This window comes from Prionailurus viverrinus, chromosome B2 (assembly GCF_022837055.1).
Source record: "Prionailurus viverrinus isolate Anna chromosome B2, UM_Priviv_1.0, whole genome shotgun sequence".
NCBI lineage: Eukaryota > Metazoa > Chordata > Mammalia > Carnivora > Felidae > Prionailurus > Prionailurus viverrinus.
This window is the reverse complement of record NC_062565.1, coordinates 52,698,137-52,725,511: the sequence shown is the minus strand read 5'-3', so window position 1 is coordinate 52,725,511 and position 27,375 is coordinate 52,698,137. Positions and strand designations below refer to the sequence as shown.

Genomic DNA, 27,375 nt, shown 5'->3' with positions numbered 1-27,375 from the left:
AGTCAACCTAATATTCACAACTCTGAAAAGAATATATATTTCTGGTGATGACTTCCTTGATTATAAAGCCTATAAATAAGGCTCTAAGACACTTGGTAATAAAGGAAGACAGTAGACAGTACTTTGGGAGGTAATAAGAGATTCATATTGTCTTTTACTGGAGATCCTCACCAAAAAGAAAAATTAAGTCAACATGATGGCGTACTTAATCATCTCACCACAAACTGCCTACTGGTCTCCTATGAACAAACTGATAGGAGCTGGCCATGAGTCAGGGGACAAGGCAACCAGGATTGGGAAAAGAAACTGAGAAACAGCACAGAGACACCCTGAGGAATGTCTCCAGCAGCCTCAAGATGAGTAGTCTCCCCATCGCCTGAGGTATGTTTGGGGGACTTCAGATGGACTATTATCTTTGAAATTCATGGTGGCTGAAGAGGAAAAGATAAGTGGCCAGATTATAGTCTGCAAGGAGACTAGAGGATATTCAAAAAGAAAACGGAGACTGTTGGTGAATTTTAAACAGGAAGCAACCGATTTGGTGTTTTTAAAAATTGCTTGAGAAATGTTATGGAGGATGGTTTGGAACAAGGATAATTACCGGTTGTGAGGCTATTTCAGTAGTTCAGAAGGGAAATGGTAACAATCTAAAAAGTAGTGACAATGGAGAAGAAATGGTAGATCCAACATATATGAAGGATTTGAAATTTACAGGATTTGGTGACCGTTTGAGATGGCGGAGGGGGTGGGGAGAAGGAAAAGTACAGGATGAGTCACTTACTGAGGCACTTGTCTCACAGTTAGATGCTCTATAAATACAATTCTATCAACTGAAGAAGTTAAACATTAGAAGGAAGGAACAGTTCCTGTAGTCTATGTGTCACTGAGGAAGAGAAGTTGGCTGTCTCCAGGAGGATCAAAACAGCTCTACAAGACAGCACTGTCTTGGGGAATTCTTGCTGTACAAGGTCTGGCTCTCAATCTAATAGGATCAAGAATGGATTCAGCTTTTAAGAGTCCACTAACATGAAAAAATATCATAGAATCATTAATCATATTGCCAATTTATTTATTCACAGAAAGAAGCTCCACTCATAGCCAGGATATTTACTTCACGTAGGCATGCCAATCAGGGAAAGTGAGTAGATGAAAGGTTTGGATTAAGGGGATTTGTTCTATAATTAATTCTATATTACATGAATATTTAATGGTATCAGGTTAGGATAGTCCCCAGATATTGTAGTTTGTAAAAATGAGGTATATGCCATATTTTTGCTTTCTTTGGGTAAATTAATCTATATAATCATAACAGCCCAATCTGGTCACAGTGCTAGCTTTTTCAGCTAAAATTGGACATTTCTCTATGCTTGGATTTTATTGATTTTGACACAAATAATTTTAAAATTTTATCATAAAAGGTCACATATAATTGGGCTAATCGTAAGAGTCACATGTATGACATGGAAAGTTTTGCTTATACAGCAGCTAATATTACTATATGAAAACAGTAGTTCTGTAGCTGGCTTTGAACTGTTCCATAACTTCTATTAGTTGGGTCTGATTTTCAGGAATTTGTGACCTTTAAAAACATAATCAAGGCCAACTGTTGAAAATATCCTTAATTTCTTTAAATTTTCTTTTCCTACCTTCATATCTGCTCTCTGCTTCCAGTTCATGTTAATATTAGAGCCTGTTATACATTCTGATCATCATGGTGGAAAGATATTATGTGCCTTCTGATTTGGCAAATTTATTATTATTAAGTGGAAAGGGGACCACTTGTTATCAGATCACCTCAAAGCACCATATATTCATATTTAAATTTAATATAGTTCTTCCTTTTATTATAGGATACAGTGGCTTTTGAAATGAGTTCATCCACAGTGCGGTCATTGTCCTCCAGAGACATGAATGATTAGGGTAGTGGATGGATGCTTTTTGCTGAAATATAGACTGGACAGTTTTTGTAAGACTCATTCTCCTAGGGAAATTGAAGACAGGCTATGGGCATCTCATGGGAGGGATGTCTCATAATAACATATAGGGACATATTATTTTTATTATGTTATTAACAGTCTACTGGAAACAGACTTCTATTGTTTAAATTACCTTCTTTTCCTTCTCAAGGCAATTTTTTTTCCCCACTGTGAAATATTTAGTACTTATGTTTAGTATTTGAAAGCAACAAATAAAAACATCTATATTTAGGTCACCAAGAGATATTCACTGATTTGGTGTATTTTGTTTCAATTGTTTTACTTATATTTATTTATTATTCTTAAGGTATCATTGTTATATTTGTATATACATTTGTACAAAAAATGTTAATAGCACCTGTTTTTTCTGATTGCAAATGTCAAGGAAAAAAATCAATGATTTTACCACCTATGGATAACTAATGCAAATATTTGGTTATATTGGTTATATTTCTTAGATCTTTTTACATATGTACATACATCCATATGTGCCCTATATGTCACTTTTTAAGCATAGATAGCACAGAAATATTACTAAGTTATAGATTGAAGTAATATGAAAAAGGTGGTTAAAGTATCTATTTTAAATTTTCAGCTATTTCCACTAAAACTCTACATTCACATCTTGGATTTAAAGTATTAATGTATGGTTTTTATTTTTTAATATTTTATTTATTTATTTATTTATTTATTTTTAAACATTTATTTATTTTTGAGACAGGGAGAGACAGAGCATGAACAGGGGAGGGTCAGAGAGAGGGAGACACAGAATCTGAAGCAGGCTCCAGGCTCTGAGCTGTCAGCACAGAGCCCGACGCGGGGCTAGAACTCACAGACCATGAGATCATGACCTGAGCCAAAGTCGGCCTCGTAAGCGACGGAGCCACCCAGGCGCCCCTTAATGTATGTTTTTTAAATCAAGCTTTTCAAACCCTAAATTTTAAAATAGAAAAATAACTCAAGTGATATGATAGCATATAAAATAAATGCTTTCCATGTAATGCCTTTTTTTTTTCATGTGGAAACTACTCAGTTGTCTTTGGTAATTATACAAGTAACCTACAATTATTGGTAAAAATTCAGAAAATATAGAAAACTCTAAGTAAGAAATAAAAATAATGTATAATTTAATTCTCAGAGATAAATGATGTTGAGATTTGATGTACAACTTTCAAAAATTTTTCAGGCATAGGGGCACGTGGATTGCTCAACAGGTTAAGCATCTGACTTCGGCTAGGGTCGTGATCTCACGGTTCATGGGATGGAGCCCCACATCAGGCTTTGCACAGACAGTGTGGAAACTGCTTGGGATTCTCTTTCTCCCTCTCTCTCTCTGCCCCTCCCCTGCCCATGCTCGCTCTCACTCTTGCTCTCTCTCTCAAAATAAATAAACATTAAATTTTTTCAGACATAAGTATAAATATACACCATATAAATGTTAAGATTATATGCTGCATAGTGTTCTACAATTTGGTTTGTTCCTTTAACAATGCACCATGGGGGTGCCTGGGTGGCTCAGTTGGTTAAGCGACCAACTTCAGCTCTGATCATGATCTCACAGTTCATGAGTTTGAGCCCCATGTGGGGCTCTGTGCTGACAGCTCCGAGCCTGGAGCCTGCTTCAGATTCCATTTCTCCCTCTCTGTCTCCGTCCCCCACTTGTACTCTGTCTCTGTCTCTCTCAAAAAAAAAAAAAAAAATTAAAAAAAAACACAAAAAACAATGCACCATGAACAACTTTCCATGTCCATATGTAAATATCAAGACTGTCAATTGATGTCTATGTAGTAGTTGATTATTTAAACTTTATTTAGGGGTGCCTGGGTGGCTCAGTTGGTTAAGCAACTGACTTCTGCTCAGGGCATGATCTCATGGTTCGTGGGTTTGAGCCCCGCATCAGGCTCTGTGCTGACAGCTTGGAGCCTGGAGACTGTTTCGGATTCTGTGTCTCCCTCTCTCTGCCCCTCCCCCACTGTGCTCTGTCTCTCTCTCAATCTCTCTCTCAAAAATAAATAAAAATGTAAAAAAAAAAAACTTTACTTAGTCTAATATTCTTCTATTTATTCAACAAATATTTCTTTTACACATACTACATTCTAAACACAGCTCCTGTTTTTTTTTTTTTTAAATTTTTTTTTTTTTCAACGTTTATTCATTTTTGGGACAGAGAGAGACAGAGCATGAACGGGGGAGGGGCAGAGAGAGAGGGAGTCACAGAATCGGAAACAGGCTCCAGGCTCTGAGCCATCAACCCAGAGCCCGACGCGGGGCTCGAACTCACGGACCGCGAGATCGTGACCTGGCTGAAGTCGGACGCTTAACCGACTGCGCCACCCAGGCGCCCCAACACAGCTCCTGTTTTTATAGACAGGCAAATAGACATAGATCTTGCCTTCAAGGTGCTTATTTTCTAGTTGGGGAATACAATGCAAACAAACACAAAAACAAAATAATAAGTACATCTACACCAGGTACCTGTAAATCTAAGAAGAAAAAGCAGGAGAAAGGAGATACAAAATGCCAGAGTTGTAGGGAGAATCACTACTTTATATAGGATAAGTGAAAGGACAAGACCCACAGCAGAAAAAGTGGAGAGACATTTCAAGCAGAGCGAGATAGGTAAGGGTTTGGTATGTTCACAAATCAGCTATTAGGTCACTGTAGCTGGGGGGCAGAGTGAGCAAGGGGGAAAGTGATAGGACATGGGGTCAGATGGTGGGACTTTGTAGGCTTACTGTATGAACTTGGATTTTTTTTTTTTTACTTGAATAAAATAAGGAGTTGTTGGAATGTATTGAGTTGATTTTCTTTGTTGAAAAGGATCCCAACTGCTGCGGTGTGGATAATAGCCTATGGGGAATCAAAATGAAAGCGTGAAGCCTATGTGGAAGGCTAGGTTTATGCCCTATGAACACTGAACTGTGAGGCTGGGAAGATGATGAGGAAGTAGGAAGAAATGGTGAATTAAGTGAAAGGAAATCCATGAGAACATGGCATCCCTGAAGCCAAAGATAAATGTGGTAAAGGAGTAATCCACTACTAACAGTTTCAGTAAAATTAGGACAGAGTATTGATTTAGCAATGTGGAGATTACTGGTGATGATAATGAGAGAAGTATTTGTGGGATTTGGGGAACCAAAACCTAGACGGGGTGCATTCAGGATAAAAGAGAAGCAGGAAAAAATCTGATAATAGTAGGTATTTCCTCTTTCAAGGAAATTTCCTATAAAGAGAAGCAGAGAATCAGAGAAGGATCTGGAGAGGGATGTGTGATCAAGAGAGAGATTGGAGATATTAGATGATGTTTATTCTACATCTTAAACACTTTTACTGACGGCAAATAAAAATGAAATGAGTGTTTGAGTCACATCTATAATATAATTCTGGCTGTTTCCTCTAGCTTCTGTCTCTAAACTGGAAGCACCCACCTGAATTAGCTTTCTCTTCCCCTGCTGTGATGCTATTGCTCTGTATTCCATATCTGTCTGCTGCTTCACTGGAACTGTTAGTAGGTTTTAAACAGATTATCATATGTTTACTTCCCTTTAATTCATCCTGGAAAGGACTTAGTCAACTTAATGGAATTATCATAAAATCGTTTCCAACAGCTTTTATTCGTTCCATCCTATTATAAATTTCTAAATAAATTCAACTTCTCTGTTGAAGTAGAGCTCACTTCCAACTCATATTTTCCTAATAGGCGAATTACTACAAATAGAGCCTGAGATAAATGGTAACTGAACCTGAAGCTGTCCATGTAATCTGAGCTTTTCGTCACTGAGATGCTCAGAACAAATTTTCCTTTTAATGGTCATTCAATTGGCTTTTCCTGCAGAGTATTATTTACCTCTTTTATTTCTCCCCATTTTCTCCTACTTTGCTTTTTTGTTCTCCACCTTTCCAATTCATCTGTTTTGTTTTATCTATGCAATGTAAAAATTATCCCCAAATCAGTGTCTTTAAACAGTAATTATTTCTTTAATCATTGTTTGTTTAATTAATTTATTCATTTAATAATCACTGTTTCTGTGGGTCTGGAATTTGGGAGAGGCTTGGCTGTGTGGTTCTGGCTCAGGATTTTCCTCAGTTTGTAGTCAAAGCTTTTTCAGAAGGAAAAACTCGAAAGCGTCTTCATCACTTATCTGGCACCTGAACTGGCAAGCCTTGAACAGCTGGACGCCTTGGACAAGTCTCTGTCTTTATGAGTTTCTCCACGTGGTCACTCCAGCATGGTAACTTCGTGATAGCTGAGCTTCCTATGTGTCAGTTCAGGGCTCCCACAGGGTATGTCTCAAGAGAAAGCCAAATGGAAGCCATTAATACCTTTTGTGAGTTTCTGAGTTTATGCAGCATCACTTCCACTGCGTGCTATCGGTCCAGGCATTACAAAGTGTTCGTTGGTTTTAAGGGAAGGAGAAATAGAACCGTCATCTCCTAATGGAGGAATATCAAGCTAGCGTTGTAAAATTAGCATGTGGGATTGGATATACATGGGTGCAGTCTGAAAGATTACAATCTCCACACCTCTCAAGCACGCCAGTCTCTTTCCTTTTCCAATCTTGTTTCTCTTCCAACAAGATTATGTTCTGATACCTCAACATAATCTCCAGTGTTGCACAATTTATTTTTTTATTCTCTCATTACTCTCCTGGCTTCACTCCCTTGCCTTCTATCCAGAAACCTGTTAAGAAATTTCTTCACACTCTTTAATGCCCTCAGATGCTTCTACTTATGAGCCTTAGAGACACAACAGCTGTCAATCCCCAAATCAAATAAATGAGTTCTGCCTTCGCTGACTGACACTGGAGAAAACTGTATTACTATTTTTCTTGGTGGTATCATTGTCATCATTATTTTCCATCCTCAACTGAAATACTTTACAGTGGCAAGCAGCATTCTGCCAACTATCGAAAAATATCCCCCACTCTCAGAGATGGCTGTGGCAAACATTTACCATGTTTATAAAATGTACCCTTTTACAACTATTTCCTATCAGCAGAAATTTTGGTATACTCCAAACAAAAATTTCTCTTATTTTCTATTTTAATTCCTTAACATTTAATTTCTAAAAATTGAAAATTAGTTCATTTATTTTTGTTGTGAAAAATAACATGTAATAGTCTATTTTTTTTGTCTTTTTTTAAAGATACAGCTGATGGGGCCCCTGGGTGGCTCAGTGGGTTGGGCCAATGACTTCGGCTCAGGTCATGATCTTGCAGTTTGTGAGTTCGAGCCCCTCATCATGCTCTGTGCTGACAGCTCGGAGCCTGGAGCCTGCTTCGGATTCTGTGTCTCCCCCTCTCTCTACCCCTACCCTGCTCACGCTCTGTGTCTGTCTCTCAATAATAAATAAATGTTTAAAAAAATTAAAAAAAAGATACAGCTGTTTCACATCTACTGTTTTTAAGTGTTCTTTTTAATATTTTTGAGTTAATAATATCATTTAAGTTTTAATTTTATTTTAAATCAAGTATTAAATAAGTGTATGTTTCTTAATTTTGTGTGCTAATATATATTTAGCATATACAGATGCCAATAATGATTTTAAGTGTTTTATACATGATGAATCATTTGATCCTCAAAAGAACCCTAAACTGTAGAGACTATTATTAACCTAACATTATGATAATTAAACTGAGGTAAAGAGAAGATAAGTAACTTTCCAAGTTTTCTGCCACAAGTCTAGGCTAACTGTCCAGTTTTTATTTACAACCACTATAGAACATTCCTTCAATTCATGCCTAATGTTATCAAATTATTATTAGATTATCTTATGGTATCTCTACACTCCTATGTTTATTACAGTTTTCTGAGTGGCGATAGGGCGCTTGGGTGACTCAGTCAGTTGAACCTCTGACTCGATTTTGGCTCAGATCATGATCTCGTGGTTTGTGAGATGGAGCCCCACTTTGGGTTCTGCACTGACAGTACAGAGCCTTCTTGGGATTCTGTCCCTCCCTCTTTCTCTCTCTCCTCCCCAGATTTTACTCTCTGTCTCTCTCCCTCAAAACAAAAATCACTAAACATAAAAAAAAAAAAAGGTTTTCTGTGTGGCCAAATACATTTTCAATTTTCTTTTTTTTTTTTTACATTTTCAATTATTTCAAATGTTCTAGTGTCTTAATTTATATTCATATTTTTCAGAATACAAAGAGTATAAGATGTATGCTTTAAATATATGTACTCACTGTATTTTTATTTTTGTTTGATATAATACTTCCTGCAATAAATATATTAATATTGCCTGATAAACTGAATCTTATCATTTTTAATTTTTATACTGTCTGTATTTTGCTCATATATAGTTTTGAATTATAATTGGCATGTAAATTGTGTAGGTTTATGGTATACAATGTGTTGATTTGACACATTTATATATTGTAATACAATTGCCACTGTAGCATTAGCTAACACCTCTATTCTTTCACATAATTATCATTTTTTTATGGTGAGAACATAAAAGTTCTAGTTTCTTACACACATTGAAATGTATAATACAGTATTGCTGACTACAATCCTATGCTGTGCATTGGATCTCCAGAGCTCATTGGTCTTCTATTTGCAATTTTGTATACTTTGATCAATATCTTCCCAATTGCCCCACCTCCCAGCTCCTGGTAACTACCATTCTAGAGAGTTTCTGAGAGTTCAGCTTTTTTAGTTTCCACATATTAGTGACATCATACAGTATTTGTCTTTTCCTGAATGATGTTATTTCCATTTAGCCTTCAAGACCCAACCATGTTGTAAATAGCAGATTTTCCTTCTTTCTCATCCATGAAGAATAATATTCTATTATATATATATATATATGCCACATCTTCTTTATCCATTCATTTTTTTGATGGACATTTAGGTTGTTTTCAAATCTTAGTTACAGTGACATTATATCTCGGTTATTATAACATTATTTCAATAAACATGGGAATGCAGATATCTGATATCCTATTTTCATTTTCTTTGGATATAGCAAACGATGGAATTGCTGGATCATATGATAGTTCTATTTTTTAACTTTTTAAATTTTTTTTAAGGGGGGGCATAGAAAGAGGGAGAGAGAGAATCTTAAGCGGGCTCCATGCTCAGTACACAGAGCCTGACGCAGGGCTCGATCTCACAACTGTGAGATCATGACATGAGCTGAAATCAGGCAGATAATGTGGGATGCCTGGGTGGCTCAGTCAGTTAAGCATCTGACTTCGGCTCAGGTCATGATCTCACAGTTTGTGGGTTCAGCCCCACATTGGACTGTGCTGAAACCTCAGAGCCTGGAGCCTGCTTTGGATTCTGCCTCTCCCTCACTTGTGTGCTCTCTCTCTCTCAAAAATAAATAAATAAAGTTAAAAAAAAAAAAAGAACAGGATGCTTAATTTACTGAGTCACCCAGGGGCCCCTCTATTTTTAATTTTTTGATGAACTTCTGTATTGTTTTCCATAGTGGTTGCACCAATTTACATTTGTACCAATCGTGCACAAGCACTCCCTTTTCTCCATATTCTCACCAGCATTCATCTCTTGTCTAGCCATTCTAATAGGTGTGAGGTGATATCTCACAGTGGTTTTGAGGTTTTGATTTACATTTCCCAGATGCTGTATCAGTTGGCCATTTGGATAACTTCTTTGGAAAAATGCCATTCAGTTACTCTGCACCCCCCCCCGTTTTTTTTTTAATCCGGGTGCATAGTTTTTTGTTTTGTTTTGTTTTTTCTTTTGTTTTGTTTCTGGCTTTGTTTTATTAAGTTGTAATAGTGCCTTAAATAGTTTGGATATTAACCCCTTATCCAATATGTGGTTTGCAAATATTTTTTTTTCCTATTCCATAGGTTGCCTTTTCTTTTCTTTCTTTTTTTTTTTTTTTTTCTTCACTGTTTTGTTTGTTGTGCAGAAGCTTTTTAGTTTGGTGTACTCTCAGTTGTTGAGTTTTTCTTTTTGTTGCTTGTGCTTTGGTGTTATATCTGAAAAACCATTGCTACATACAATGTCAAGAAGCTTCTTTCCCAATTTTCTTCTAGGAATTTTATGGTAGTAGGTCTTATACTTAGCCTTTAATTCATTTCAAGTTAATTTTGGGATGGTGTAAGAAAGAAATCTAATTTCATTTTTCTGCATGTGGCTATCCAGTTTTCCTAACACTATTTGTTGAAGAGACTATTTTCCATTGAGTATTCTTGGTTCCCTTATCCTTATTAGTTGATCATATATGTGTGGGTTTATTTCCGGGCTCCCTATTTTGTTCCAATGATCTATGTGTCTGTTTTTGTGTCATACTATACTGATTATTACAATACATTAATACAGTTTGAAATTAGGAAATGTGATGCCTCCAGCCTTTTTCTTCTTTCTCAGGGTTTCCTTGGCTATTTGAGGTTTGATGTAGCTCCATACAAACTTTAGGACTTTCTTTTTTTCTCTTTTTTATGTGAAAAATGCCAATGGAACGTTGATAGGGATTGTGTTGAACATATACATGGCTTTGGGTAGGTATGGACATTTGAACAATAATCCTGATCCATGAACATGATATGTCTTCCCATTTATTTGTGTCTTCTTCAATGCCTTTCATTAGGGTCTCATAGTTTTCATAATGCAGATCTTTCATTTTTTGGTTAAATTTAATCTTAATATTTTAATTTTTTGATGCTATTGTGAATGGAATAGTTTCATTTCTTTCTTTTTTGAATTTGCATTGTTAGCACATAGAAATGCAACTGATTTCTGTACATTGATTTTATTTCCTGCAGTTTTACTGAATTCATCGATGAGTCTCAACATTTGTTTTTGTGGAGCTTTAAGATTTTCTATCTGTACGATTATGCCATCAGCTGATAACAACAATTTTACTTCACCCTTTTCAATTTGGATGCCTTTTATTTCTTTGTTTTGCCTGATTGGTCTAAGTAGGACTTCCGGTACTATACTGAATAGGAGCAGTGGGAGTGGACACCTTTGTCTTGTTCCTGATCTTACAGGAAAAGCTTTCAACCTTTCACCATTGACTACCATGTTTGCTAACTTCAGCTCCTGCCCATGCAAAGAACTCAAGAATTTCTGAGGACTACAGGCTGGGGGCACTGAAATGGGATTTTCAAATTCATTTGACAGCAGGTGGCAACCTTGAGAAATAGCAGCCCAAAAGTTGTGCCACGAAAGAGCCTCTAAGACTTGGACCTGGGACAGGTTTTGACGTTCATAACACAAGAGGAGAAAATGTGGCCTGCTCTCTTCTATTCACAGTAGACACACCCACGCTCTCACACAATCACGAACAGGCACTCAAAGGTAGAGGGAGAGAGAAGAGAATCTCCAATACCCATGCTTGTACCCCAAGGCCACCATAAGCAGGGGAGCAGCTAGCAGAGCAAGCTGTGGTGTTCAAGGTGGTGACAGATTCTTGGCTCTAAGACTAGCAAACTGGCAGCAGTGTTTGGGTGCCTGAGGCAACATATGCCAGAAGGAGGGGTAGGCGTCATCGGTTTGAAGTAAAAGAGAAAGAGGACAGCTCACCGAGTGAACATCTATCCAACTTTGCCTCTCCCATAAACACACACAGTCAGAAAAAAAACATGTTAACAAGAGAAAGACAAGCACCTCAGCTACAGAACAGCACTCCCTCTGTTAAAGTGGATGGTGGCTTAGCTCCATTGTAAATAGAATTAGACGTTAATGTGACTTCACTGATTCCCCAAATCTTCATCTAGATGTTAAATCTAATGTTTATTTTCCAGCCTCATTGCCACTGCCTTGGCTTGGATCCAGCCGTTATTCTTGAGGATGAATAGTTCCATAAAAACTTATCTGAGATCTAAACTTACAATGTCCAGCTCTCAAATTCACCAGCTACAGAGCCATTAATCTACTCTCCAGAACCCAAATGTAATCACATCACTCCTCTGGGTAGAATGCCTAAGTTATTCTCCATTACATAACACAAGTTTTAAATTTCCTTAAATATTATAATTTTTTTTTTACCATCTACCCCTTCCCAACGTTTAATGTCATTTTTTAACCACTGACCCCCATTTTCCCTTTAAACTGGGTACACATCCTGAAGGGGTCATGCCTTTGCACTTCCCCACTTGCCCTATGACATTGTGGATCTGTCCTCTCTGCCCAGAAGCTCCTCCTCATCTCTGCCTTCAAATTCAAGCAAAGCCTTTTTCTTCCAAAGCTACCTTTCTTTAGGCAGAGCCAACAAATTTCATCCCCTCTGTTTCTCACCTAACAACTGATTTTTTTTTTTTTACTTTGTTTACATTCCTCCTTACAAAAAGGTTAGCTTAATGTGGGCAGGGTTTGAGTTTTTTTCATCTGCATAACCCTTCTTAATATAGTGTTCAGGTAAGTCCTAAACACTCAATATATTTTCTTCCTGAACAATGTCTCATCTTGCTCCTAACACTTTTCAGAATTGAGTGAAATAAAATGCAGTATCAGATGGGGCGGGGGGTATCCTCATTTATTAATTTAGTCAACAAAGTTTCATTGAGTGCTTGTATCTTATGAGGCACACTGTGCTAGGCCCAGGGGCTGACACAAAAATCTTATGAATACAGCCTAGTTCCTGCCCTCCAATAATTTATGTGCTAACAGGGAAGAAAATGCCCAAATCAAAAGATCCAAATTTGTAATTTATTGAGAGAATAACTGATACCGCAGGATTTGGAAAGAATTTTGAGTACATTACTGAATTAATAATTTCTGAAAGGACAGTTTATACTTCTTTAAAAATGTTTACCTTTTGGGGCACTTGGGTGGCTCAGTCGGTTGAGCATCCAACTTCTGCTCAGGTCACGATCTCCAGCTCAGTGAGTTGGAGCCCCAGGTTGGGCTCTGTGCTGACAGTTCGGAGCCTGGAGCCTGCGTCGGATTCTGCATCTCCCTCTCTCTCTGCCCCTCCCCCACTCATGCTCTGTCTCTTATTCAAAAATGAATAAATGTTAATTTTTTTTTAAAGTTCACGTTTTCAGTATTAAGAAAATCATAGCTAAGATGTTCATGAGGAGTTAAAACCTACCAGTTGGAAAAGGATTTAAACATATTTGGCATTTTTAAATAAATGTGATAAAACACAGATGCAAGGGAGGATACATACTTTATAAAGAGAAAGTACTGTTTTCTAATAAGAAATATTTAAATTAGTTGTCATTTTTTTTTCTTTTTTAAGTCTATTTATTTATTTTGAGAGAGAGCAAGAGCAGGGGAGGGGAAAAGAGAGAAAGAGAGAGAGAAAGAAAATCCCAAGGAGGCTTAGCAGTCAGAGCAGTGTCCCATGCCCTCGCAAACTGTGACATCACCTGAGCTGAAAACAAGAGTCAGATGCTAAACTGAGCCACACAGGCACCCCAGTTAAGCCAATTCTTAAGAGCCAAAATGTTTGACAGAGAGGGAATTTTCCTCTCAGAGTAGGAAAGCAATGTGGTTAGTTTTATAATCCAATCAGGGAGCTCAGCTGCCTTTTCATGGTGCCAGCCTGTGGGAAGGGGAGTTCTATTGTAACAGCTCTTAACAGAAGGTATAACCCATAGGAACTATAAAGTAAAAGGGCCTCTCACCTGCATATATATTCAAAATGGATAAATTATCATTTTTAAAAGATTAATCAATAAGAAAATTATTGGGGTGCCAGTGAGGCTCAGTGGGTTAAGCTGCCAACTTCAGCTCAGGTCACGATCTCACAGTTCGTGGGTTCGAGCCCACAATGGGCTCTGGGCTGACAGTTCTGAGTCTGAAGCCTGTTTCAGATTTTGTGTCTCCCTCTCTCTCTTCCCCTACCCCGCTTGTGTTCTCTCTCTCTCTCAAGAATAAACACTAAAACAATTGTTTTTAACGTTTATTTATTTTTGAGACAGAGAGAGACAGAGCATGAATGGGGGAGGGGTAGAGAGAGAGGGAGACACAGAATCGGAAGCAGGCTCGAGGCTCTGGGACCTCAGCCCAGAGCCCGACGCAGGGCTCGAACTCAAAGACCGTGAGATCGTGACCTGAGCTGAAGTCGGACGCTTAACCGACTGAGCCACCCAGGCGCCCCTAAAACACTTGTTTTAAATAAGAAAATCATTAATAGCTAGCCAAGAAAAAAAAAAAGTGAGAAGTCCTATTCCTGCCCCCAAACAGGAGGGCAGTTAAGAGAGAAGACTTGGGGCGGGGTGTGGCTCAGTCGGTTGAGTCTGACTTCGTCTCAGGTCATGATGTCACAGCTCATGAGTTCGAGCCCTGCCTCGGGCTCTGTGCTGACAGCTCAGAGCCTGGAGCCTGCTTCTGCTTCTGTGTCTCCCTCTCTCTCTGCCCCTAACCCACTCGCATTCTGTCTCTGTCTCTCTCAAAAATAAACATAAAAAAAAATTAAGAGAGACGACTGGACAATAAGAATTTGATCTCTACAAGATCAAATAAAGCAAATGTGTAAAGTCTTAACGATAATGTGTAAATAATGAAATTATTTTCAGAACAACTTCTGACACAGGAGAAGAAATAATAAGGGCTCCCGGTAGCAGAGATCGGGTGAAGTAAATAATGTCGTTACTACCAAGGGTGACTTCCCATCCAGAGATGTAAGTCTCTGGTGTGTAATCCCAAATCAGAGAAGAGTGTCTGCTGTGATGTCCTGACAATTTAACTCGGTAAGGCTTTTATGCCTTGCTCGAATTATCTATTTTCAATACTATAGGTGATCAGACACTCTGTTGTATGAGAAATGTGATTTTCATTAAAGCAAAAGGTAAGAATTCTTTTCTAAGTCAATAATGTCAAGTAATGAGTGCAATAGTGTCTGATGATCTTGTTTTTCTCTGGATGGCGAAGAAGGTAACTCCAAGATGTGACTAATACACTGGGATAAAATAAAAGGGTGAAGAATCCAGTAGTCCCTTTGGGTTTGAGGGAAGTTATAGTAGGGACCCGAGTATGAGCCGAAAGCACAATAAATCGTTGGCTCAGAATAAGCTGTCAGAGTTTTGCATTTCAGAGGAGGGTATGTTGTCATATGGAATCCTAAGGCCCAACGTACAACCTATGAGCTGCACTAAGCAAAACTAGGAGTGGTTTGGTGCAGAACAGCAGAAATCTGTATTTCACATTAAGGAGCCCAAGGCAGTGTAGAGCTGGACGCTGGGTGCATCATCTACAGGGACCTGGGGCTGGAAAGTGTGACTTCAAGCCAGTAGCTAATACGTTTGAAATGGGAAGAGGAGACATCGAGAGGCTGACAATGCCGGTGAAAGAGAGAGGTCAGTGATGATAAAGCCCTCGGAAGGGTCCGGTTTTACTCAAAAATGGGAAAGTTGTCTTCTGGACCTAGGATAGGTGACTAGGAGAATGCTGGTGCTATGTCCCTATTTGATAGAGACTGGAAATCAGTGTTCTCAAAATATGGTTTAATTTTGGCTTAAAAAAACCACAAAAGGTTCTGAGCAGTGTAGACTCTGGGAATATAGGGCATTTTGTTCTCAGCGGAAAAGGAGTTTCAGAAAGCACATGGAAAGAATTGCGCAAAACTGAAACAAAAAGATGAGTTAGGGAAAGAATTGCCATGTGATTATTAATTCATTAATTCAAGAGGTATTTAACAAGTAACTTCTATTGCCAGGCATCATTCTAGGCACCAGGGATATAGCAGTAAATGACAGAGAAGGTCTTGGGGCATCAAGAATCTAAATTCCAACTGATTATTTATATGGAACTTTGGAGGAGATAGGCAGTTTATAGACTTTTTTTTACTTGTCCCTAATTGTTATAACTGTATAAATACTAGTTAAATAAATAGATGAAGAAAGGAATGAAGGAAGGAAGGAAAGAAGGAGGAAAGAAAGAAAGAAAGAAAGAAAGAAAGAAAAATGCTTTTTAGGGAAAATGCTGTCCATAATAGCAGAAATACGAAAGCTAGTTATTTGTATAAGAGAGGAAAACTAGCCAACAGTCTAAAAGATATAATCTAAGAGAGGAGTAAACCAGATGAAGGAAGATGATGGGAAATCTTTAAAAGGCTGGGGTATGAAATTAGCACGCTTTGGGGGATATTCTCACACTAAATATCTATCTATCTATACACACACATACACATATACATATGTGTATATATATAATCACTGTTATACACACATATGTACATACGTATATATGTGTTGATGTGTTGGTAATACTCTAAAATGACATCTTTTCCCATTCTTTAGGGGATATTCTGCATGATCTAGAAATGGCTTTATAAGCCAGTTCTCCACTTCATCTTCCTCAACCATATAAATAGAACTTTTTAATCTGTGTCCCTGTGACAGAGCATCACTTCTTTCCAGACATGATCTTATTATCACAACTGCAACAAATTAAGCTTTATGATCCCACACACTGTTAAGATTTCCCTGCCCCACATTTTGTTTATACCCTTCTCCCTTTGGAAATTATCATGTTAACTCCAATGCTGTGAAATTAATTAGAAATTGATTACAGGGGTGCCTGGGTGGCTCAGTCAGTTCAGTGTCCAACTTATGGTTTCAGCTCAGGTATGATCTCACAGTTTATGAGTTCGGTCCCCACATTGGGCTTTGTGCTGATGGCTTGGGATTCTCTGACTCCCTTTCTCTCTCTGCCCCTCCCCTGCTTGCGCTCACTCTCTCCCTCCCTCAAAATAAATATTTTTTTTTAAAAAAAAGAAATTGATGACATAATAAACAATAGTTTCTTTTTAGTTGAGTATTATCTTTCTGCTATTGCATAGCAGCTGGACTTATAAAAAGCCAAAGGATGAAACAAATGTTTTGTTTCCAAAGACGACACAAGCACTGCCTCCTCAGGCATATATCCTTGGTGACCTGCCATGCCCTTCCCTTGGCCTGAGTGTTCCAAAGCTGGGTTCCCTTCCAAGTTGAGGCAGCAAGCTTAGGCAGTGGAAGCTGACACGGCTCCTAAAGGCCACCGAGAAACATAGATATTCTGGAAAGAAAAGAAAGGGCTTGCTTTGGGAGGATGTAAAAGTATAATTTTTGGACATAAAAGCACAATTTCTTTTTTCTTTTTCCTGGTGCTCCGCTTCATTTGTTCTGAACTTAACCATTTGCCAAGGTTCACCTCCAGAGATACCAAGAACCTCTGGGGCTGGGCGGTACAAAGGACAGGGAACTGTGTAGAGCAAGGCAGGCTGTAGGGGGAGGTGTGCTCATGCTTAGCTTTGGGGAGGCTGGGATAAGGGCCACAGCTGGGGAGTGAAGAAATAGTAAAAGCAAAGCAAGAACAAAGGGGTGCTTCAAGAAACTTTCCTCTGTTACCCATTTCCCCTTCACGGCCACTGGGCTAGATAAAAGCAGGGATGAGTTAACCTCTCTTCAGGGCTGACTCAGAGAGGAGTGGCCAAGTACCTAGGCTGTAATAACGGATTACTCAAAGCAAAACACCCTTACCCCTGAGGTAACTAGTCTTGAGATTCTACCCTGAGAGTTTCACTTGGTCTTTAGAAACCACCTCATACTCAAATCGCATGTGCCTAGATGGAGCCAACGACTTATCTTGTCCACTTACCGCGGCTGCATTTTCGATGCCAGTTAGAATAAACAGTGCTGAGTAGAAATGGATTTTTAAATAAAAGTCCGTGGCAGTTGATTCTGTCATGTATCAGAATCATTTAGGAAGTGAAAAACAGAAAATATACATTTTTAAATGTATCACTAACTTAAAAGAGCCCTAAAAGTTCTAGATACGATGACCAATGAAAAAATTTCTTAATGATGGGCAAGCCATACTTATTAGTCTCATGATAAATTGAAAATCACAAGGGCATCATTTTCTCTCAATCAAAACAAGATCCAATCTCTTGACTCTGATAAAAGTTCCAAAATTTAATGATATTTGTAAATAGTTTTCAATAATTTTTATGAAACATTTCTGTTTGAATCTTAACCATCCTTATTTTAGTACCTGCTCTCCAAAACAACATTAAACACCTTTTCTATCATGATTATCCCCGGTTATGTAAACTTATTGGGAAAAATATTTGGGTCATTAAGCACTGCACCAGAGGGCTTAATTTAATCCTTAACTGCAAAGATTTGACACTAGTTATGAGTGAATATCCAGCATATCCAACCGACAACAAGATTTTTCGTACAATAGAGAGGTCAGTGTGAATGTGATTATACAACTCTCAATATAGTTTTTACTGAAAAACTGCATAATGAGGGGCACCTGGATGGCTCAGTTGGTTAAGCGATCATGGTCATGATCTCACAGTTCATGAGTTCAAGCCCCGTGTTGAGCTCTGTGCTGACAGCTCGGAGCCTGGAGCCTGCTTCGAATTCTGTGTCTTCCTCTCTCTCTGCCCCTCCTCCCTTGCTCACATTCTGTCTCTGTCTCTGTCTCTGTCTCTCTCAAAAATAAATAAACATTAAAAAAATTTAAGAAAAACTGCATAGTGAGCATCTTTCATAGTTGGTATGTAATCTCAATGGATTTGATAAGAAATTTCTTCATGAAGACACAGTAAATCAGACATAAAGAACTTTAAATGTATAAGATAATTGTTAAACAAGTGACATGATTTCACACACATGGGATACAACAGTTATAGAAATACATTTCATGAAAAACTTCAAAGACATTCTAACCCCAAAGCTGAGAAAGAAAATTTAAGAGAATAGAAATACGTGGCAAATGGGAGGGAGTTTTTTTTTTTTTTGCTCCCACTTTAATTGCAGCAGTATTCTAGAAAACAATCCTCTTTGAATTTGGGAAGATAACAGTGTTTTCCATGCCTTTGCACTTCATTTTCTGAGGTACATAAAGTAGTAGAATAGGCTTTAACAATGTTTTTTGTTTACATATTATCTCTAAAAAGTCAATTATTTTGCTTCATGCCATTTGAAAACTAATTGTACATAACTAATGGAATTTCCTTTTTTTTGACTTGCAACTTGTAGAAAGTAGAAAAGTTGTTGTAAAATTAACTGGAATTGAAAAACTTTCTAAATTGCAATGACTAACCAGATTTGTTTTGAAATGCAGTTGATTATGATTGTGATTTATATCAAGTGTGAAAGATTTTATTATTATTACACTGGTATTAAAACAATGATAGCCCTCCTCACAATCTGTGTCCACAAGCATGTTTGGGTGTTTGTCATTTTGATATTTCAGGCTTATGTATATTCAGGCTACATTTTATAAGCATATTTAGCTGTATCTTTGCTAAAATAATGTACACTGGGAGTGAAATTCAATATCATTATGCCTAACACTTTTGCAATTAACTCATCAATAGTTTGTAACATTTAATATCCAAGAAACACTCTAAGACTTGGAGAATATACATCATTTTCCTCAGAAACTGGGAGCTGTCCCTTCCCAAGAATGAACGAATTCAAATATCAAATATCATGGGTTTGTAGAAATTCAGAAATAATGAAGTTCAAATGCATTCTGTGCTAGATAAAATCATCACATCCTTGTTGATAACAAAATTTCAGTAACACTAATGACATTTTACATTAAATCTTGAAACATAGCAAAAAAGAGCGATAGTCTATGTAAAGCATAAAACAGTTGCAACACATTCTTTTCATAAGAAGTCTCTCATTTGTGTTATTTAGCACATAATGAGGTGAGTAGTTGACCCTTTGTTCCATAAGATTGGCAGGTTTGGGGAACATCTCTTTCTTTACCATTTGTCCTAGTAAGGTAACCACTCTAAATCCAGACCTCTTCGAAGGATTCCTGTATCAACACATTGGAAGCAACCTGCACAGTCAGCTACTCCATTACCACGGTTTCTGGTAGGTACTGGTGGTTTTTTGCTTGTTTTCCTTCCAGGCAATGATCATTCTTAGAAACTGTCTGCTTCCACAAAACAGCCTTTAGTAAGCGTAAGTGACGGTGGAGATTTAAAAAGTTTTAGTTAGGAACTCAAGTCATCCAAGTATCCATAAAGTACACACGTGCTTTAAAACCAGCCTTCTTTGACCCTGCACTTATAACACAGGGGCCACTGTTTTGTAAACCACTATTTCTTTGAGTAGGATGACAGTGAGTGACATTCATCATTGATACTCAACCTCTTCTTTCAGACCTTTGGCCAGGCTGACAGTAGTGATGACGATCGTGCCCGTTGTAGACAGCTGTGCAGTAAAACACTTCACGTGGGCTACTTAGCAGGTGTCAGGTGGGAATTGGAGCAGTGGTTCTCAAATGTTAAGGTGTTTCAGAATCACCTGTAGGGCTTGTTAACACGCGGATTTCTGGCTGCCACCTCCAAAGTTTCTGATTCAGCAGATCTGAGATAGGGTGGAAATGTGCATGCCTAGTAAGTTCTTAGGTGATGCTGATGTTGATGGTTCAGAAACCACATTTTGAGAATCACTGATTTACAGCAAAGGAATCTTGACTTCTGAGTTTGTCCTTAATAGGCGATCATACAACTGCTGCTTCTCTGAGCCTCTTTCTCTCTCCATTTCCCACTCCCTCTGGCTTGCTCTACCTCTCCCAATCCCTCTCTTTCTTAAATGATAAAGAACTAGATATATTACAATCTAAATAACTTAGCTCTTATTCTGAGACACTACTTAGGCATTAAGGCATATTATCAGTATTACTTGAAGTACCCTCAAACTATTTAAAATGCTAGCTCCTATGACAATCAGAAAATTACAACCCTCCTTTCATGCAGCATAATTAAGAAAGTTCTCCAATGTACAAAGGGAAGAAAGGACAGAGTTATAACATTTCGCTTTTGTTGGATATCTTACTCATAATTAACAAGTGAATTTCAATAAACCTTGTATGTGAGAGTCGTTTTGGCTTTGAGTAGCAAAAAGCACACGGTCGTCACACACTCTAAAACAGGAAAACAACTTGTGGATAATCTGGCTGTGTTACTTCTTTCAGAAAGCGATGAGTTGGGAAATAGAGATGAACAAGATTATTTGTTACCTTCTATAAAAATCTTTCTTAAATATTGTTCTCCACATCTTGTATTTCAGTAAAATAAGGACACCTGCTATCACATGAGGAGAAGAGCAGCTTTCATGAATATCTTTTACTTTTAATTCAATTTTAAAGTGAATATTTGAATGAGAGAGATTTTGAAGAGGGACAAGTTTAAAATATCCAGTGCTTTGAATTGCAGATCTCACATTTGTACAAAATATGCTGGGCGACTCCTCATTTGGGTGCGAGCTAAGAGCCAGCACTTACATTCTATCCACCTGTTGGTCTACATGGAGTCTGCAGACATAGACTGTGTCACTGAATGAATGGGAAACAGCACAACTCTACTGTGTACGTCCCACGTGGGTTGCTCCGCTGCTCCACCCATGTTCAAATCTGTCCCCCAGAGAAGTTGGCTGCCCTGCAAACTCTATCAACATGTCCCCCTCAGTAACCTAGAGCAATTTTGAAGGCACGTGTACATCCACCCCTACCTCATTCCCTAGCACCTAGCACAGTGGGTGCGCTTCCATAAATATTTGATAAATGTTTATGAAATGTAAATAAACGCAAATATTTACCAAGGAATCTCCATGGCAGTAGTAACTCTCCCATATGGGACCCAGCTGTGGCTTGGTAGTCCTCTACCCCTTTCCTTTGTAAATTGTATTCTTAATCTAATCCTGCAAGGCCAACTATATCATTTTCATTGGTTAGAAGAATCCTATCTGATTCTCAAATGCTGAAGTCTTTTCTTAGATACGGAGATCATTATGTATCTGTAGTTACTCCAAAATTGTTATTTTAATACAGTCTTACTGGCCATATGTTGAGATGACAAACGTTAGCAATGGTAAGGTTACAGACCTGAGAAAAGTGTGTAAATGGGTGATAAGATTCATGGAAAATAAAGTTTAATAGTATATATTTTTAGATAGTTTTGAAATATAGCTTTTGAGAGTTATCTAATATAATATGCTATTTTGTATATAAATATTCTCTCAGATGGCACATCATAATGAGTCTTTTGTGATTTTTTTAAAACTATGAAATCAACTAACATGTGTGTTGTTAATGCAGAGTTAGTAATTGTTACTTCTTTTAGTAAACCAAAGAAAATCATCGGATAACTTTTGGTAATTTTTTGCAATCGATCTGAAGGTGAGAGATTAAAATAACAATTAGAATTAAAAATATTCAAACATTTAATTGACATAAATCATAATACATGAAACTAAAACTGAAATAGCCTGAAATAAATTCAGTTGAAGGTCAGACTTCTACCATGTTTAAATCAAAAGTGGAGAAATTATTTTAAACTGACTTTGTTTTTTATTTCCAAAGAGCAATAGATGAAAATGAAAGAAAGAAAGAAAGAAAGAAAGAAAGAAAGAAAGAAAGAGCCACAAAGTAATTTTAGCTTCAGATCGTTAGGATAATAAAATCTGTGTGTACAGACATTTTTAAAAAAGAATAGTTTTACTCAGATATCCCTGTCATATGAAAGAAGATTCTACCAGTTTTGAAGTGGCCCCGCTCCATTGGCTGTTGGGAGTGTGCTTATGCTGGTGAGGACAACTTGCTCGGAGAGTTTTGATATGTTGTCAAAGTTGCTGATTTGGGTGGTCAAAGACTTCCGGCTCTCTGTGCTGGTCCGGCCCCGGGTGAGCCGGTCCTCCTGGCGATGGTGAACTCCAAGGCAACAGCAAGAAAATGCAGCTTTAAATTCCTCTCGAAACTTTCCTGCCAAATCGGGGAGAATGAAAGGAAAAAGAAATAAGCATAAACATGTTTCAACAAATCCATGAGTAGGGTACAAATAAGCTGCTGCCTTGAGCCAAACTAACAATGAGGTGCAACATTTTGGGAAAAGTGGGAAATAGGAAGAGGAAGTTGTGTTATTAGAAGCTGGGTAGACTCCTGAAACAATAAGGTATTTCCCTAAAATAATGTAACTGCTTTTCATGTGTGATGCTTGGAGTTTGATTTATTCCTTCAGGGTTAAACCTTCTGTATTTGCGAGTGTGGGTTATTTAGATTAACTATAATAAAAGTGATCATTAGTAGGATGTCCAGAGTTATTTAATAACTTCAAAAATGATGAAAGCTGTATTGTATACAGCCATGACTATACAGAAATTATCCCTTTATTGTCCTCTGAAGAAACTGTTCTACTGGCACACTGAGTTCAACAAAGAATCTATAAAAAAATTCTTAAAATATGTAGAAAATTTCTAAAGCTTTATAATTCGGCATAAAGCAGAACAAAAAACTGAAGGAAGTTATTTCTTGCCTTTAAATTACTGACATGAAACTGGAGAAGTATGAAAATGAAATAATCATCTTTTTAAAGGAAAAACGAACAGAACAGCACTGGGAGTCATCAGTGTTCTCTCTGAGCCTCAATTACCAAACTGGGTGATTGAGTGACAACACAACAAGGGAAGGTTCAAGGGTGTAGCAAAATAGGAGGCACCAGCCAAGTCCCCAGTGGTTATCAGCACCTCCCCTGCCTCACTCAACCCTCTGACTTTGACTTGGTTCTGTGGCCTTGTCTTCAAATACTTCTCCTTACAACCTCTTAGTGGGTTTTATCTGCTTAGTGCAAGGGTCAGGCCCTTAGTCATTTCCTAACCTCAAGGCAGTGGTTCTTCACTGCTTTCCAAGACAGAGCTCCACATGGCCCCTTAGCTCTTCAAACACAGCACATGAGCAGTGAGTTGTATCTGGTTATCTAAGACCTAATGCCATCTTTAATTTAGAGACAGGGGTTGGATGTAGAAGGGGAAAGCATGAAAAGGGACAACCGAATACAAAATAAAGCTCACATATACACCACCTGATTCTCTGAAAGATGAAATAAAGCAGGTTTATATACGGTATATGCCATGATCAAGAAAAAAACAACAAGAAAAGTTGCTGAAAATCTAATTGATTGTCTTTTTTTTAACAACCCGTACAACCCACAAGGCTAAAGATGAAGTTGGAAAATACACATTTTTTATTAAGTATGTCATAAAATGAATTGCTTTTTCTTCCACATAAAATGATCATATATTTAGGGATAGCAATGAGAAAGAAATAACCAACTGGATAGAGAAGAAGACAATGTAAAAATGCAACTAATTAAAACACAGTTTTAGAAGTCATCCAGGAAAAATGTTTGTAAATAAAACAATTAGTTAATTGATTTTTATAATTATGTTGGTTCCATAAACAGAGACAGATTAAATCAATTACAGATGTGAGTGTGTGTGTGTGTGTGTGTGTGTGTGTGTGTGTATGTGTGATTTAGTTTGTGCGTTATTTAGGAGTAATATCATTTTTTGGTGGTCATTGAGAAATCTTGAGATAAACCCAAGAGATGTTACTGATAAGAGAAATGCAAATACAGAAACCTACTTAAAAGTGGAAGGGTCCTAATTCAACCTCAATTAGGCAATCTCAGTGTTGTCAAAGGAAATAATATAGCAAGCCTGTTTTATTTTCAGATAAATTTGTTTTACATTTTGGTAAATCATAAGTTTAATGTATGGCAAGCAAGATTCTGTGTTATTCAGTTCTTACAATTTTCACTTTCCTATTTCAACATTTCTTTTAAATTTTATGGGGAAAATTGCTTACGTGATTTCCTCTGATGAGTTAGGTAAGATGTGCTCCTTCTCATAAGGGGAAGAAAAACTCAAGACAAATTACATCGGGGGAAAAAAATTCTCATTATATGGCACTTGAGCTCTTTACACATTTCAAGAGTGTTCAACACCCTGCTTGTCATTGATCCCTTGCCCTTGGTTAGAATTGTGGTTTGCATGGAAGAAACAGTTGAAAACTCACCACTGAGAAAATTGTAAATAATTGGGTTCGCAGCACTATTGGCATATACAAGCCAGTGTGAAAATGTAAACCAGGCATATACAGTCTCTCTGTCTTCTGTGTGGGTAAACATCCCAAATACTCTGTAGGAAAAACAAACCAAACCAAAAAACAGTGACAGAAAATCCAATGTGATTTTGAAAAGTACCTTTCAAATAATGAAATTCAAGTGTGAACATAGCCCTTGATAGAAGCTGCTTAACCCCTGTTCTCCTCTGCAGTGGGCATTGGTTTATGCTACCATCATGAGTTTAGAAAAACCTCAGAACCTGAACAAAATTTCCATGGCACAATTAGTAAATCAAAAGCCAAATCGGATCAGAGAAGGATCTTTCTCTCCCATAAATAGTAAATGCAATACTCTTTCTGGTGGGTAAGTGTACAGAAGTCAAATATATATCTATGTTCCTTCTTTCATATTGTTTCTAAATACAATTGATCAATGTTTGCTAATATTCTGTTTGGGGCATCATTTAAAAAGCACTCTTAAACTGTAGTCTCTGAGTACTTCTTCCTTTCTACATTTGTGCACTGATCAAAGTTTCACCATTTTTCAACTACAATCTCCCCAGCCTTGTTGAAATTTGTCTTCTGGGAATTCATTATGGCCATAGAGGAACTAGTTTTCAGTAGGCAAAATTCTGGTAACTTCTTTTTTTTTTATGTATTTTGAAATTTTTATTTAAATTCCAATTAGTTAACATATACTGTAATATTAGTTCCAGGTGTACAATACAGTGATTCAACACTTCCATACATCACCTGGTGCTCATGATGACAAGGGCACTACTTAATCCCCATCACCTATTTAACCCATCCCCCACCTACCTCCCTTTTGGTAATCATCAGTCTGTTCTCTCTAATTAAAAGTCTGTCTTTTGGTTTCCCTCTCTCTTTTTTCCCTTTGCTGTTTGTTTGTTTCTTAAATTACACATATGAGTGAAATCATATGGTATTTGTCTTTCTCTGACTGACTTATTTCGCTTAACATAATACTCGCTAGTTCCATCCATGTCTTTGCAAATGGTAAGATTTCATTCTTTTTTATGACTAAGTAATATTCCATTGTATATATATATACCACATCCTTATACATTCATCAATGTATGGACTCTTAGTCTGTTTTTGGCTGCTGTAGTCTGTAATTTGGCTATTGTAGATAATGCTGCTATACACATTGGGGTAAATGTGTCCCTCTACATTAGTATTTTTGTATTCTTTGGGTAAATAACTAGTAGTGCAATTGCTGGATCATAGCATAGTTCTATTTTTAACTTTTTTTTCCTTAGGAAATTGCATACTTTTTCCAGAGTGGTTGCACCAGCTTGCATTCTCACCAACAGTGCAAAAGTGTTCCTCTTTTTTCACATCCTTGCCAGTATTGTTGATTTGAGCCATTCTGACAGGTCTGAAGTGATAATTAATTTTGTTTTGATTTCCATTTTCCTGATGATCAGTGATGTTGAGCATCTTTTTATGTGTCTGTTGGACACCTGTCTATCTTCTTTGGAAAAATGTCTATACATGTCTTCTGCCCATTTTTATTTTATTTTATTTTATTTATTTTTTTATGAAATTTATTGACAAATTGGTTTCCATACAACACCCAGTGCTCATCCCAAAATATGCCCTCCTCAATACCCATCACCCACCCTCTCCTCCTTCCCACCCCCCATCAACCCTCAGTTTGTTCTCAGTTTTTAACAGTCTCTTATGCTTTGGCTCTCTCCCATTCTAACCTCTTTTTTTTTTCCTTCCCCTCCCCCATGGGTTCCCGTTAAGTTTCTCAGGATCCACATAAGAGTGAAACCATATGGTATCTGTCTTTCTCTGTATGGCTTATTTCACTTAGCATCACACTCTCCAGTTCCATCCACGTTGCTACAAAAGGCCATATTTCATTTTTTCTCATTGCCACGTAATATTCCATTGTGTATATAAACCACAATTTCTTTATCCATTCATCAGTTGATGGACATTTAGGCTCTTTCCATAATTTGGCTATTGTTGAGAGTGCTGCTATGAACATTGGGGTACAAGTGGCCCTATGCATCAGTACTCCTGTATCCCTTGGATAAATTCCTAGCAGTGCTATTGCTGGGTCATAGGGTAGGTCTATTTTTAATTTTTTGAGGAACCTCCACACTGTTTTCCAGAGCGGCTGCACCAGTTTGCATTCCCACCAACAGTGCAAGAGGGTTCCCGTTTCTCCACATCCTCTCCAGCATCTATAGTCTCCTGATTTGTTCATTTTGGCCACTCTGACTGGCGTGAGGTGATACCTGAGTGTGGTTTTGATTTGTATTTCTCTGATAAGGAGCGACGCTGAACATCTTTTCATGTGCCTGTTGGCCATCCAGATGTCTTCTTTAGAGAAGTGTCTATTCATGTTTTCTGCCCATTTCTTCACTGGGTTATTTGTTTGTCGGGTGTGGAGTTTGGTAAGCTCTTTATAGATTTTGGATACTAGCCCTTTGTCTGATATGTCATTTGCGAATATCTTTTCCCATTCCGTTGGTTGCCTTTTAGTTTTGTTGGTTGTTTCCTTTGCTGTGCAGAAGCTTTTTATCTTCATAAGGTCCCAGTAATTCACTTTTGCTTTTAATTCCCTTGCCTTTGGGGA

At 37.6% G+C, this 27,375-nt stretch overlaps 1 protein-coding gene across 1 annotated transcript in view; it reads right to left on the bottom strand.

Annotated features, from left to right (window-relative positions):
• Window positions 1–20,016: 20,016 nt before the first annotated feature.
• The window catches only part of HCRTR2 (hypocretin receptor 2), a 113,760-nt gene continuing 106,401 nt past the window's right edge, over window positions 20,017–27,375 (bottom strand). Inside the window, exons 6-8 of the mRNA XM_047860030.1 lie at window positions 24,714–24,835; window positions 22,394–22,622; window positions 20,017–20,068 (exon numbers count right to left, since the gene is read on the bottom strand). Coding sequence (XP_047715986.1) covers window positions 20,017–20,068; window positions 22,394–22,622; window positions 24,714–24,835 — 403 coding nt within the window. The remainder of the gene's footprint in view (window positions 20,069–22,393; window positions 22,623–24,713; window positions 24,836–27,375) is intronic.